Source organism: Narcine bancroftii, chromosome 9, assembly GCF_036971445.1.
Source record: "Narcine bancroftii isolate sNarBan1 chromosome 9, sNarBan1.hap1, whole genome shotgun sequence".
NCBI lineage: Eukaryota > Metazoa > Chordata > Chondrichthyes > Torpediniformes > Narcinidae > Narcine > Narcine bancroftii.
The window spans coordinates 87,468,334-87,481,373 of NC_091477.1; the positions used below are offsets into that span (position 1 = coordinate 87,468,334).

General features: G+C 37.1%; 2 protein-coding genes across 3 annotated transcripts in view; one reads left to right on the forward strand and one right to left on the reverse strand.

The window, feature by feature from the left end:
• Positions 1-9,698, reverse strand: part of cul3b (cullin 3b) — a 105,793-nt gene extending 96,095 nt beyond the window's left edge. The window contains exon 1 of one of the 2 annotated variants that reach the window (XM_069896746.1): positions 9,355-9,698. The gene's annotated coding sequence lies outside the window, so the exon portion shown is untranslated. The remainder of the gene's footprint in view (positions 1-9,354) is intronic. The other variant, XM_069896748.1, reaches the window with a different exon arrangement.
• LOC138743581 (guanylate cyclase soluble subunit beta-2-like) overlaps positions 1-13,040 on the forward strand; it is a 46,589-nt gene that overhangs the window by 13,848 nt on the left and 19,701 nt on the right. Inside the window, exons 4-7 of the mRNA XM_069899098.1 lie at positions 8,578-8,700; positions 8,854-8,927; positions 9,658-9,752; positions 12,115-12,275. Of these exons, the coding sequence (XP_069755199.1) occupies positions 8,578-8,700; positions 8,854-8,927; positions 9,658-9,752; positions 12,115-12,275 (453 nt within the window). The remainder of the gene's footprint in view (positions 1-8,577; positions 8,701-8,853; positions 8,928-9,657; positions 9,753-12,114; positions 12,276-13,040) is intronic.

The window sequence follows — 13,040 nt, forward strand, 5'->3', positions numbered from 1 at the left end:
TCCCTGATGTGCTGGATTAATTTCAATTCATTTTGGAAGAAACCATTCCATAGATGATTCACTAGCCTTGACACTGCACTCCATCTTGACCCACCTGGAGAATGATGCCTCATAGACCAAAGTGACTTCAGCTCGACATTCAATATGATCGTTCCCCAGAGACTGGTGGAGAAGCTGTCGTCGCTGGGAGTCAACACCCACCTCTGTAACTGGATTGTGGACTTTGAAATGGAAAGACCACATTCTGTCCGGTTTGTTAGCAGAACGGTCACACTGAGCATTCTCTGAGCTGTGTGCTCAGCCTGCTCCTGTTCCAGCTACTGACCTGTGACTGCGTCGCCAGATCCAGCTCCAACAATGTCATCAAGCTTGCAAATGTCACAACAGTAGTCAGCCTCATCAGCAACGACAATGAGTCGCTCTACAGAGAAGAGGTGGTGCAACATAACAACCTGAGTCTCAACATGAACAAGATGAAGGAGATATTCGAGGACTTAAGGTAGACTGGGAACAATTACCCTCCACTACACATCAACAACCCTGTAGTGTTTGTTATTTATCTTTCCAACTGTTCTATTTCTCGATTGTAGTCCTTTTTCATCTTAGTTACATAACTTATTATCTGTCCTCTGATGAACGCTTTCATTGCGTCCCATAGTATAAACTTATCTTTCACTGATTCCGTATTTATTTCAAAGTACATTTTAATTTGTCGCTCATTGAATTCTCTAAAATTCTGTCTTTTAAGTAGCATGGAGTTTAATCTCCATCTATACATTTTCGGTGGGATGTCCTCCAGCTCTATTGCCAATAACAGGGGTGAGTGATCCGATAACAATCTAGCTTTATATTCCGTTTTCTTAACTCTTCCTTGAATGTGGGCTGATTACAGGAATAGGTCTATCCTTGAGTATGTTTTATGTCTACCCGAATAATATGAATATTCCTTTTCCTTTGGGTGTTGTTTCCTCCATATATCCAAAAGTTGCATTTCCTGCATCGATTTAATTATAAATTTGGTTACTTTGTTCTTTCTTAGTCTTTTTTCCAGTTTTATCCATCTTTGAGTCCAAATTAAGGTTAAAATCCCCTCCTATTAGTATATTCCCTTGCGTATCTGCGATCTTCAAAAAGATATCTTACATAAATTTTGATCTTCTTCATTAGGTGCGTATACATTGAGTAAATTGCAAAATTCTGAATATATCTGACATTTTATCATTACATACCTCCCTGCTGGATCTATTATTTCCTCTTCTATTTTGATTGGTACGTTTTTATTGATTAATATAGCTACTCCTCTGGCTTTTGAATTATATGATGCTGCTGTTACATGTCCTATCCAATCTTTCTTTAATTTCTTGTGTTCCACTTCAGTTAGATGTGTTTCTTGCACGAATGCTATGTCAATTTTTTCTTTCTTCAGTAAATTTAACAGCTTCTTCCTTTTGATTTGGTTATGTATTCTGTTAATATTTAAAGTCATACAGTTCAACATGGCCATTTCATACTTTGTTTATCTTTCCTTTCCGTTTCCTCATCATCACCTTCCCTTCTTATCCATTTCTGTTTTCTTTTTTTAAACACATTATAGGACAAAATTTCTAAAACATAAAATATTTCCACTATTCCCATATCTAAAATTCCTTTAACCTCAATAGTCCCTCCCCTCTCTGAGTTGCCCTTTGTCCTTTGTCGGGCAACTTCATCTCCTCTCCATTTGGATTTGCGAATCCGCTCGCAAGCGTCAACTGATTTCGCAGTGACTGTTATTCTTCCCCACCCAGCCCCCCCAGAAAAGATTTTAATCTTCATATATAACAAAGCTCACTCTCTTAATTCCCTCCTTACTTCCTTTCTTCCCTTTCTTTCCCTTCTTAGTTCTTACTTATAGTTTATTCTTCTTTATATATAGTTTGTTGTCATTATTGTTCTTGTTACATCGCTTCATCTCTCTATCTGTTTTGTAGGTGTTCTGTAAATTTTCGTCCTTTTTCCGGATCCGAGAACAGTTTACTTTGCTGCCCCGGGATAACTATTTTAAGCACCGCTGGATATTTTAACATAAATTTATAACCTTTTTTCCATAGGGTCGATTTTGCTGCATTAAACTCCTTCCTCTTCTTCAGGAGTTCAAAACTTATGTCTGGGTAGACCTTTGTATTCCAGTGGTTTTTTGTCTTCTCTTATTTTTTTCATTGCCTTCTCCAATATATATTCAAATACAGAAAAAGAATTAGCAATAAAGGAAGATACAACTAAAAGAAGAGAATTGACAGACAAAAAAATAAAATATGAAACAATACAAACATATAAGGTGGAGAAGAACATAATGAAGACAAAACAGACCTATTATGAACCAGGAGAAAAAAACGCATAAAATACTAGCGTGGCAGCTTAAGACAGAACAAACTAAAAGAATAGTATTGGCATCAAGGAAAAAAGACAAACAAATTACATATAACCCAACGGAGATCAACGAAAACTTCAGGGAATTCTATGAACAACTATATCAAACTGAAAACAAACAGAAAGAAGACAAAATAGATGAATTTCTAACTAAAATTGAACTACCGAATTTGCAAACAGAGGAGCAAAATAAATTAATAAAACCATTTGAAATAGAAGAAATACAGGAGATATTAAAAAAACGACCGAACAATAAAACACCGGGAGAGGATGGACTCCCAATAGAATTCTATAAAACATTTAAAGACTTATTAATTCCTCCTCTCCTGGAAGTAATGAACCAGATTGAAAAAACACAAAACATACCAGATTCATGCAAAACAGCAATAATTACAGTAATACCAAAGACGGGGAAAGATCCACTAACACCAGCATCGTATAGACCAATATCTCTACTTAACACAGATTATAAGATAATAGCTAATCTATTAGCAAACAGATTGTGTCTGGGTAGACTGTGTACCAAAAATAGTAAAACTGGATCAAACTGGATTTATTAAAAAAAGACGAACAACGGACAATATCTGTAAATTCATTAACTTAATCCATGCAGTACAAGGAAACAAAACTCCAACAGTAGTGGTTGCTTTCGACCCAGACAAAGCCTTTGACAGAGTAGAATGGAATTATTTATTCAAAGTACTACAAAAATTCAACCTACCAGAGAAATATATTAATTGGATTAAAGCATTATATAAGGGACCATTGGCGAAAGTGACAGTAAATGGATATATATCAAACCAATTTAAATTAAGCAGATCAACAAGGCAGGGATGTCCACTATCTCCCTCACTGTTTGTGTTAGCTATAGAACCACTAGCAGAACTGATAAGAACAGAAAATAAAATAAGAGGGATAAAAATAAAAGAGAAGGAATATAAAATCAGTCTATTTGCAGATTATAATATACTTAACAGAACCAGAAATATCAATAAAAGAATTACATAAGAAATTGAAAGAATATGGAGAAGTATCGGGGTACAAGATCAATGCAAATAAAAGTGAAGCAATGCCAATGAATAATGCGGATTTCACAAAGTTTAAGAAAGAATCACCATTTAAATGGCAAACACAAGCAATTTGATACCTAGGAATACAACTAAATAATAATCTCGGCCATCTATATAACCATATAACTATTTATGGAGCGGAAACAGGCCATGTTGGTCTTTCGAGTCCGCACAGGTTCACTGATTTTGAGCGCCCTCTTCAGGCAATGGTCCCAGTAGATCTGGTCCTATCTCTTTATTCAGACACCTGCCCATTTTTTGCTCTACCTTGATGATATAAAGTAAATTATCAGCCAGTAATGAAAAAAATTATAAGACGACTTAGAGCACTGGAAAGACTTACCACTAACACTGATAGGAAGGATAAACTGTATTAAAATGAACATCTTCCCAAGGATACAATACCTATTTCAATCATTACCAATTCACCTAACAGAGAAATTCTTCAAGGAGCTAAAGAAAATAATAAGGAAATTCTTATGGAAAGGGGGGAAACCGAGGATAGCACTAGATAAATTAACAGAATGGTACAAACAAGGAGGCTTACAACTACCAAACTTTAAAAATTATTATAGAGCAGCACAATTAAGATACCTATCAGATTTTTTATCAAACAAGGGAAAAACCAGATTGGACCAGATTAGAGCTAGATAAAATAGGGGAGAAGATACCTGAACATATACTATATAAGTGGGATGAAAAATTGGTGCAACATAGGAATTCACCAGTATTGCACCATCTGCTCAACATTTGGAAGAAGATTCACGTAGAAAGGAATAAAATAAATGATCAACTACCAAAATTAATATTGACACAAAATCAACTAATCCCTTTCCCAATAAATAACCTTTCCTTCAGAGAATTGGAGAGAAAAGGGATCAAAATAATAGAAAATTGTTTTTCGGGAAATAAATTATTATCTTTTGAACAAATGAAGGACAAATATAATATAACTTACGATATAATGTTTGCATACCACTAACTGAAAACCTGCTTGAAGGAGAAATTTGGAAACAGTCTGAGGTTACCAGAAGGAAGTAATTTTGAATATGTGATTACAGACACAATGATAATTAAAAAAATTATAACAAGCATGTACATCAAACTGCAAGAAAAGGAGAACAAGGAAGCAAACTGTAAACCCAAACAAAAATGGGAATAAGATCTAAACATAAAGATAAAGAATGAAACATGGGAAAACCTATGCTCCAGAACTATGAGAAATACAATAAACTCGAGGTTACGCATGAGATAATATAATTGGTTACACAGGCTATACATCACACCCCAAAAGTTAAATAAATGGGACCCAACAGTATCAGACAGATGTTTTTGTTGTAAAAAGGAAACAGGAACAACAATACATGCAATTTGGGCATGTGAGAAAGTGAAAAAAAATTTGGGAAGATCTAAACCAGATATTAAATAAAATCACAAAAAGCAATATACCAAAAAACCCAGAGATCTTCCTTCTAAGTAATACAAGAAATAAAGAATTTTCACCTGTTTACCAGTTTATTTTTGGTTACTTGACTGAGTAGCAATGGTATGGTTAGTATAATGCTGGAACAGCACCAGCAATTTGGGTTCGAATCCAACACTGTCATTGAGGAGTTTGTATGTTCTTCCAGTGTCTGCGTGGGTTTCCTTCACGTGCTTTGGTTTTGTATGGGGGTTTGTAGGTTAATCAGGGTATTTGGGCGACATGGGTTCGTGTGCTGGAGGGGACTGTTACCATGCTGTATGTCTAAATTTTAAAAAAAATATAACGCACCAGAGCAGGGTTCATTCCAATTTCAAAACAAGTGAGCTTAATAGATGGCCCTGAATCCCCATCCACTACCGAGCTTGCTCCCTCTGACGCATGCCTGCTCACCTGCATTAATCTGCTCTGTTTACTGAGGACCATTGAAACTGATGCTCCATAACCAATAATCAGCTGTTGAAGCTGCACTGCAAGCAGGGACTCTCCCTTCTACACTCACCAACTCACTAACATGCTGACAGCAACAGTTACTAAACATCGAATATTTAATGATGCTTCCTGTGAAATATACTCTGGCACCACTTCCCAACACTTTCTCGATTATTAATTGCATTAGTGTTGCCTCCAGTACCTGTACAGAATTTGTCAATTTCACTAACTTGCCCATTAACTTCCACCTGCCTCAACTTCATTTGGACCATTTCTGACACCTCTCTACCCTTTATGGATCTCTCGGTCTCCATCTCAGGAGATGACATTTGAGACAAACCCTCTGACACACACAGCCTCTTGGCCTACACCTGCTCTCACTTGTGTCTTGCATCATTTCTCTCATTGTCAGACATATCTGTTCTCAAGGTGAGGCTTCCTACTCCGGGACTTCTGAAATGTCTTTTTTCAGGGAACATAGCTGCCCCCTCCCATCTGTGCTTGATGGAGCGCTCACCCACATATCTGATCTCACCCCATCTCTCCCCAGATGGAATAGGGACAGCCTTCCCTTGGTCCTTATCTTTCACCTCGCCAACCTTACACATCCAACATATGGTTCTTTGATACTTCCAGGAGTTACAACATGATCCCACCACCAGCTGTATCTTCCACTTCCCATCCCTTTCTGCTTTTCATAAGGACCATTCTCTCTTTGACTCCCTTGTTTACTCTTTCCTCCCCACCCATCCCCATACATTTCCTGCTGCAACCATAAGAAGTATAAAACCATCCCTATACCTTCCTTGTATCATACCCATCAACTTCAACCAGGGAAATGGACAACCCTTCCTGGTTACACAATGTTTCACATGCACTTCCTCCTAATTGTCCATTTCATTTAGTGCTCCCAATGAGGCCATCAGTGAGCACTTTCTCTCTCTCTCTCTCTCTCTCGCTCACTCAGAGAAAACCACAGACTCTCTTAGAGCAGCCAACTGCCTTCAGACAAACTGCGGCACTGGACCTAATCTTCCAAGTCCGTTCATCTGTTGCTTTCCAAAACAATAATCCATTACTCCTTAGCATGTCCACTTAACACCTTCATGTGAAGTCATTTTAGGCACTCTTCAAAATATTTGCAAAGGCAATCGGAACCTGGACTGTCTAGCTTGAGCAGAGCTCTGGCATTTTATGTATTTGTATCTTTTTGTGATCTAACTAAAAAAAAACCCACAGTTTATATCCTTTAAAAACTTATCTATAAACAATGTAAAATGAAATTTAATCCATCACACTACTAACATGAACGCCCTGACTCAAAGTACAACACCAACACCGCTAGCAGTTTCAGAGGCCCTGACCCAGAAACACCACAATAATCTTTAGAAAACTCATTGCTGCTCTCAAAGACATTGTAATTTTTTTCCACGGGCTTGAAACACACTGAAGACAAAATGTTGTGCACACCTGCAGACTGTAGCACAGAAATTGGGAATATATTTGAGACAAATTACATATACATCTCATCTCTCAGTCTGCCTATAATGGGTCCAGGGCTATTCTTTAAGTTGCTGAGTTCAGGGGATAGACTTTTTATCACCTTCCTCAGCTTTGTTGACTATCATAACTGGTGCCAAATTAATTTGAAGAGTGTGGGTTGACCTGTCTTTATTTTTTTTTATTCCATTGCACATTTTATGTTTTTAACTAAATTCCACGTTTCCAAAATGATTTATGACTGAAGAAATAGATCATTTGTTAAAATTCTGCTTTTATTTTTTCTTTCAACTATTTAAATATGTATCTGATATTGGGGGCATTAAAACACTTCTGGCAACACAAAGTATGGAAGGCCATCAGGATCACCATATCAATGGGTAACTAAAAAGATTATATCACAGACGTTCAAAGTTTTTTTTTAATTTAATGATAGAGCGAGGTGCATATCATTAGAAATATATATATAGATATAGGGGACTGAATTCGAATGGTTTTGAAGTTTCTGAACAAGATTTAGATGTGTTGCATCTCAATAGGCTGCATTAAGTGTGTGTAGTTTATTGAGGGTGTGAACAGGAAGGAAGAGATAAGAAGAGCAGAAACGTGATGTAAGTTAAGGATGTAAATTATCCAGAAGTGGAAAAATATTTCGCTCACCCTCTTTTTCCTTCACCTCCTATCCTTCTAAGCATCTGCCCAAAAGTTTTAAAAATATGTTGTTTCTAGTTGAAGATTAAAGTTAGTGTATTAACCCTATTTTTCTTCCTGTCTCTTGTTATTTCCTTGTTTTAATTTCGTTCCTCTTCCGCTCTCGCTGTATTTGGTTTGAAATCGCATTCATTATTCTGACACTTGCCTCGCCGCTTGTCACGCCGATTGGTCCAGTCTGATTCACACACGCTTTCAGAGACTCTGCAGAGGGCGCCGCGAACGGCTGGTGCAAAAGCCCACGGAAAGTCTCCATGGGCAAGTGCAAAGTGAGGACCAGCCATTTGAAAGCCCGACTGTCGAGTCCGTCTTGCACCGTTTGGCGGTTCGATTGTGGCAGAAGGAAGGGAACTGGAAACGGTCGCCTATTGCTCCAGAAATGATCGATGCGATGTGAAGTGAAGCAGTTAGGGGGCCGACAACGCAATGCCTCTGTGTCCTAGTAGACATCACGAAGTGGATGGAGTTCAACCCTAGTCTCTTGACTGAAAATGGTAAATGTGTACAGAGCCACACTTTGAAATGTCATTGGACCTTAAGCGTCCGGACGATGAAATTGTAAAACACTAGGAAGGTGGTTACTTATTTGCATTTATATTCTACGACTGCAAACAAAATACTTCCGTGACCTTGCCGGCATTCGGGGTAGGGGTTGTTTCAAGTCTGTGAGTCTCTTCACGCCTTCCAGTGATCTGGGTCGCATCACAATGTTCTGTCTCAGATGCGGTGATGCATTTGAGTGGAACGAATGACACACATTGCATCACAGACAGAATATCTTGGCAGTTGCAAAAAACAAACGTCGTGAATTCAAAATTTCATTCCACTGTCTTCTAGAATCAAATTTAAGCAGATTTGCTTGGCAAGTGCATCAGAAAATGGCGAGTAGAGGAAACTTGCATTGAAAATGAAGAACTGTCTTATGAAAAAAATTGCAAGCTATTACAGTAGTCGGGTTCCATACCAATGTAGACAACAGAAATTTGCAACATTGTGCGACTCCGAAGCCTTTTAACGTCTTGCACACGTGAAAATAGTGATCAGGGAGACCGATTTGACAAGGGGAAACAAAATGATGACCAGGATGAATGGCGCGTGAGTTATGGGGGTTGAAGGGTTGTAGTTTCTTTTCATGAAGATGTTAGAAATGAACATTTAAAATGTGATTCCCCCCCCCTTAAAATATCATGTAAAACGTAGTTTTATGCGAGTTTAAACGATAACCTGACGAATGTTTTCTGTTTATAGTATGGATTTATTAACACTTGCTTGAAGTCTTTGATCATAGAAACATTTGGAGAAGAAACATGGGAGAAATTGAGGTATTTATGTGATTCATTTAATTTCTTCTTAACCATAAGCAAACCCACTAGAATTGTTCAACTGCTACAGAAGGATCAGGACAATTACAGTTTGATTGAGTTATTTCCTTTTATATGTTAAGACTAAACAATCGATCAAGATATATAGAATCAATGAAAGTGTGAACTATTCAATAGATCTGCATTTATGATCAGTACATAGCTATAATTTTCAAATGGAGCCAATCTTTGCGCTCAGACCACTCTAGAATCGGTATAAATGAAACTTCGACCATTTTTGCGCATACCATACCTGTTTTGTGGGCATACACTTCTCCCAAGTGGTCCCACGTCTTCAGCTTTACAAAAGTGGTATCATTTAAATCGAAATGGTTGTGATTAATATACGGATAAATCTATCGTTTTACATATTTGGTACAGTACTTACAGATGTGAATATCGATTTTTGGGGGGAGAAATTCACTGCTGCCCCCTCCATTATTATGCCCAGCCTTTGGTGGTCACTTGTTTCAGTGGGAAAGTTTCATGTTCCAGCAGTCGGCGCTGTTCATGAGTGTGCAAATTGCCTAGAACTGGTGACGGTCTTCTCATAACTCGTCAACTTTATAAATACAGAAAGAGTTGTGCTATTTTTATGTAAACATCTTAGGCAGTATTAATATGGGTGAAAAGAATTTAAAATCCTAAGTGTTATGGTATGATTTTCAAACAAACGTTCATCTCTCTATAGAATAGCAGCTGAAGTCCCGGACACTTTCATGACTTTTGAAGTTTATTCCGATGATAATACAATGCGATTGGTTGAGGAAGCGTGCAAATTATTAGGTAGGTTTCCTGTTATTGTTACACAACTGCTACATCATTATATTTTTAATTTTACAATATATTTAAATTAAAGTAACACAAGAAATGCACATCTTTTTTAAATATTTTTTTTAATTTTTCACACTCTGAACCATATTGACCAAAATACACACAAACATTTCCCTCTTGAATATACACAGTGTAATTTTCTCCCCTTTCTCCCCCCTCCCTTCCCTCCCTCCTTCCCACCCCCCTCCCAACCCATTAAACGTTCAACATATACAATACAATAAACCCATTAAACAATGTCATCACTCAATGAAAATAAACAAGAAAATTGTGTCACTGGGTCAGTTCATTTCGTCTTCTTCTCATTCTATCATTTTAGGGGGTGGAAGTCCGCGGTAGACCCTCTCTGTTGTGTTCCATGTATGGTTCCCAAATTTGTTCGAATAATGTGACTTTATTTTTTAAATTATATGTTATTGTATTCCATTGGAAAAGAAATGCACATCTTGATAGTACACCACGAGGAGACCCTGCTCATCCTAGGATTTAAATTCAGTTAACATATCTTTGGAAAGGGGTCCCAGAAGATCCCAACGGACTCCACAGACTGTGGAAATCTAATGTGTGTAGAACGGGATGTGTATTCTTTGCATTTTTAAACTGAAACAAATTTTTTGGAGATTAGGCAGTGCCAGGATTCATATTTAACTATTGACCTATGAATACAAAAAAGGAGCAGGTTACAATAAATGACCATACACACGAAGGCAGTCATCAAGGCCACTGTACATGCTATTATTTATGGACAAATACCACATAAATATCAGGTGCAGGAAGATCTATTGTTAAATATGGAGATCCATTAATTGGTGAATTAAAATCTTCCCTTGTGAACTTAGTAAAATGGTATTGTCATCTGAAACAAAGCAGAAAATACCTGAAATTCAATATGCTTGTTTGGTAGATATGAATACTATAATCTAGAATAAAAATTACCTTGACTACTTCAGTCTAATTATCCCTTAACATATGTGATATATTAATTATTACCCATTACAATGAATTATTAACCATTAGAAGTGGGACGCTTATTTTCCTTAGATTTTAATTACAATGATTTTTAAAAAATGTAGATCTAATATTTGAACCTTGTACATTTTAGCTTTCACTCTAATGAAGCCCTTTTTCATTTCTCTTTCTGTTTGTAATTTGGCATTAAAATTGACTATTCTAGCATCCACCTTTGCTCTATTACTTTCTTAGTCCTTCAGTTTAATTGTTAAAGTACTTATTTGTTGGCAGTATTTAGTTAGGCACTTTTCAGTAACTTGTCACACTAAAATTTGCACCTTGCTAGAGCAAGGAGTGAAATTTGAAGGTCTGCAGACACTGATTATAGTAAAAACACAAAAATGCAGGAGGAACTTAGTGCCCATAGGAGGTAAAGAAATCTAACCAACTTTTTGGGCCTGTGCCCTTCTTCAAAGAGTGAGCAAAAAGCAGGAAAATATCTCATTTTTCATTCTGTTTGGGTTTTCCTTGTCTCCTACCCTCTGTTTGATTATTGATTGCAATGTTCATAGTCATATCCCACTTTATTTAGCTCCTTTCCTGAATTTCACTGCTTATGTTTTTATTTACCTTCAGCTTTCAAAGCACTTTGAAACCTTATCTTTATGTTGGAAATGGCTCCCTTATCTAAGGAAGGACATGCAAGCAATAGGGAAAATGCAGCAAATGTTCACCATATTGATCCCTGGATAGTGGATTTGTTTTCTGAAGAGAGATTGAATAGACTGGGTCTACTCACCCTTGAGCTTAGAAGAGTAAGAGCTGATCTCATTGACATTTCTGAAATTCTTTGGGGCTTGACAGGGCACAAGTAAAGACTGTGTTTCCTGCGTCACAAAATACTGAATCCGAGTCAGTCTCAAAATCAACGGTTGGCTTTTCAGGACAGAGATGAGAAGGAACTTCCTTGCTCAAGGGATAGTAAATGTTAGCATTTCTTTACCCAAGGGGACTGTGGAGGAACTAAGTATATTGAAATATAGATCAGTAGATTTTTCTGTGTTTATGGAGTCAAGGGATGTCGGATTTGTGCAGGAAAAGGGTGTCAAAATAAAAGATCAGAGTTAGTAGTAGAGGGGTTGAAAGGACTCCTCCTGCTCCAACTCACATTCTAGTGGAATTTATCATTCTCTAAATTCTTTCCCCATGACTCTGGACTTATTTCATCATTTTATGTTTTCCTCCTTTGTTTGAATGCCTTGAGACTTTTAATGCATTAAAATAATTGTTCAAACTGGAAGTTGTTGCTGAAAGTCTGATGTTGCTTTGTCCAGGTAATGTTTTATTTTACTATGGCCTCCAGATATGAAGTCAGATGTGTTGCTGAAACAATTTGGGGAGTATTTTTTTGAATTTTGCAAAAGATCAGGATATGATCGCATGCTCCGTACTCTGGGAGGTAACCTGATGGAGTTCATTGAGAATCTTGATCCATTGCACCGTTACCTTTCATTGTCCTATCAGGCAAGTTTAATGACACTTTCTGGGGTTCTTTGGGATCAAATAAGGACATAGAAGGTTCATATATTTATTGAAGCATCCATTATACAACAAGGTTGACAACTATTTCATTGCTGTAGAATTTTAGTTTCAGAATTGCATGAATTGCAAGCACCATTAAACCACTGCAAATGTGTTAATACTGCAAAGTTGATTTATATCTTGTTTACAGTTAGCAATTGCTTCATATGAAAGTATGTGATGGAAAAGATTAAATATTGCTTTGACACTGTATTTTTGCTATGTGGGAGGAGATTGATTATATCCTGTAATGGTAAATGTGGTGCAAGGTAATAATTTGGCCAATGGAAAATTGTAACTTTAACCCAAACCCTAACCTTAAAATGGCCAGAAAATCATTCAAACATCCACTATTTTCCCTTTGCCGATGATTATTCAGGCAGCACAGAAAAAAAATGAAATTTTGGGAAAAAGGTCTGTCAGCAAAGGGCTTGGATTCTTCACTTTTGAGTCTAGATACTGTACGGTGGAAGTAGTTCAACAATCTGGCTCTGTCAGGAATTAGGTTCAGTCCCAATCTAATAGAAGTTTATTGATTCTCCTTTTAAACACATGGGTTTCCACTGGGTGCTTCAGTTCGACAGATGTACTCGGAGGTTATTGTTACTGTAAATGATCACTAATGTAGATGGGTGATAAAAATAATCAAATGGAAATAAAGAGGGGTGAATGGAATTGATGGAAGTTTCATTCCACAGCCAGAACACA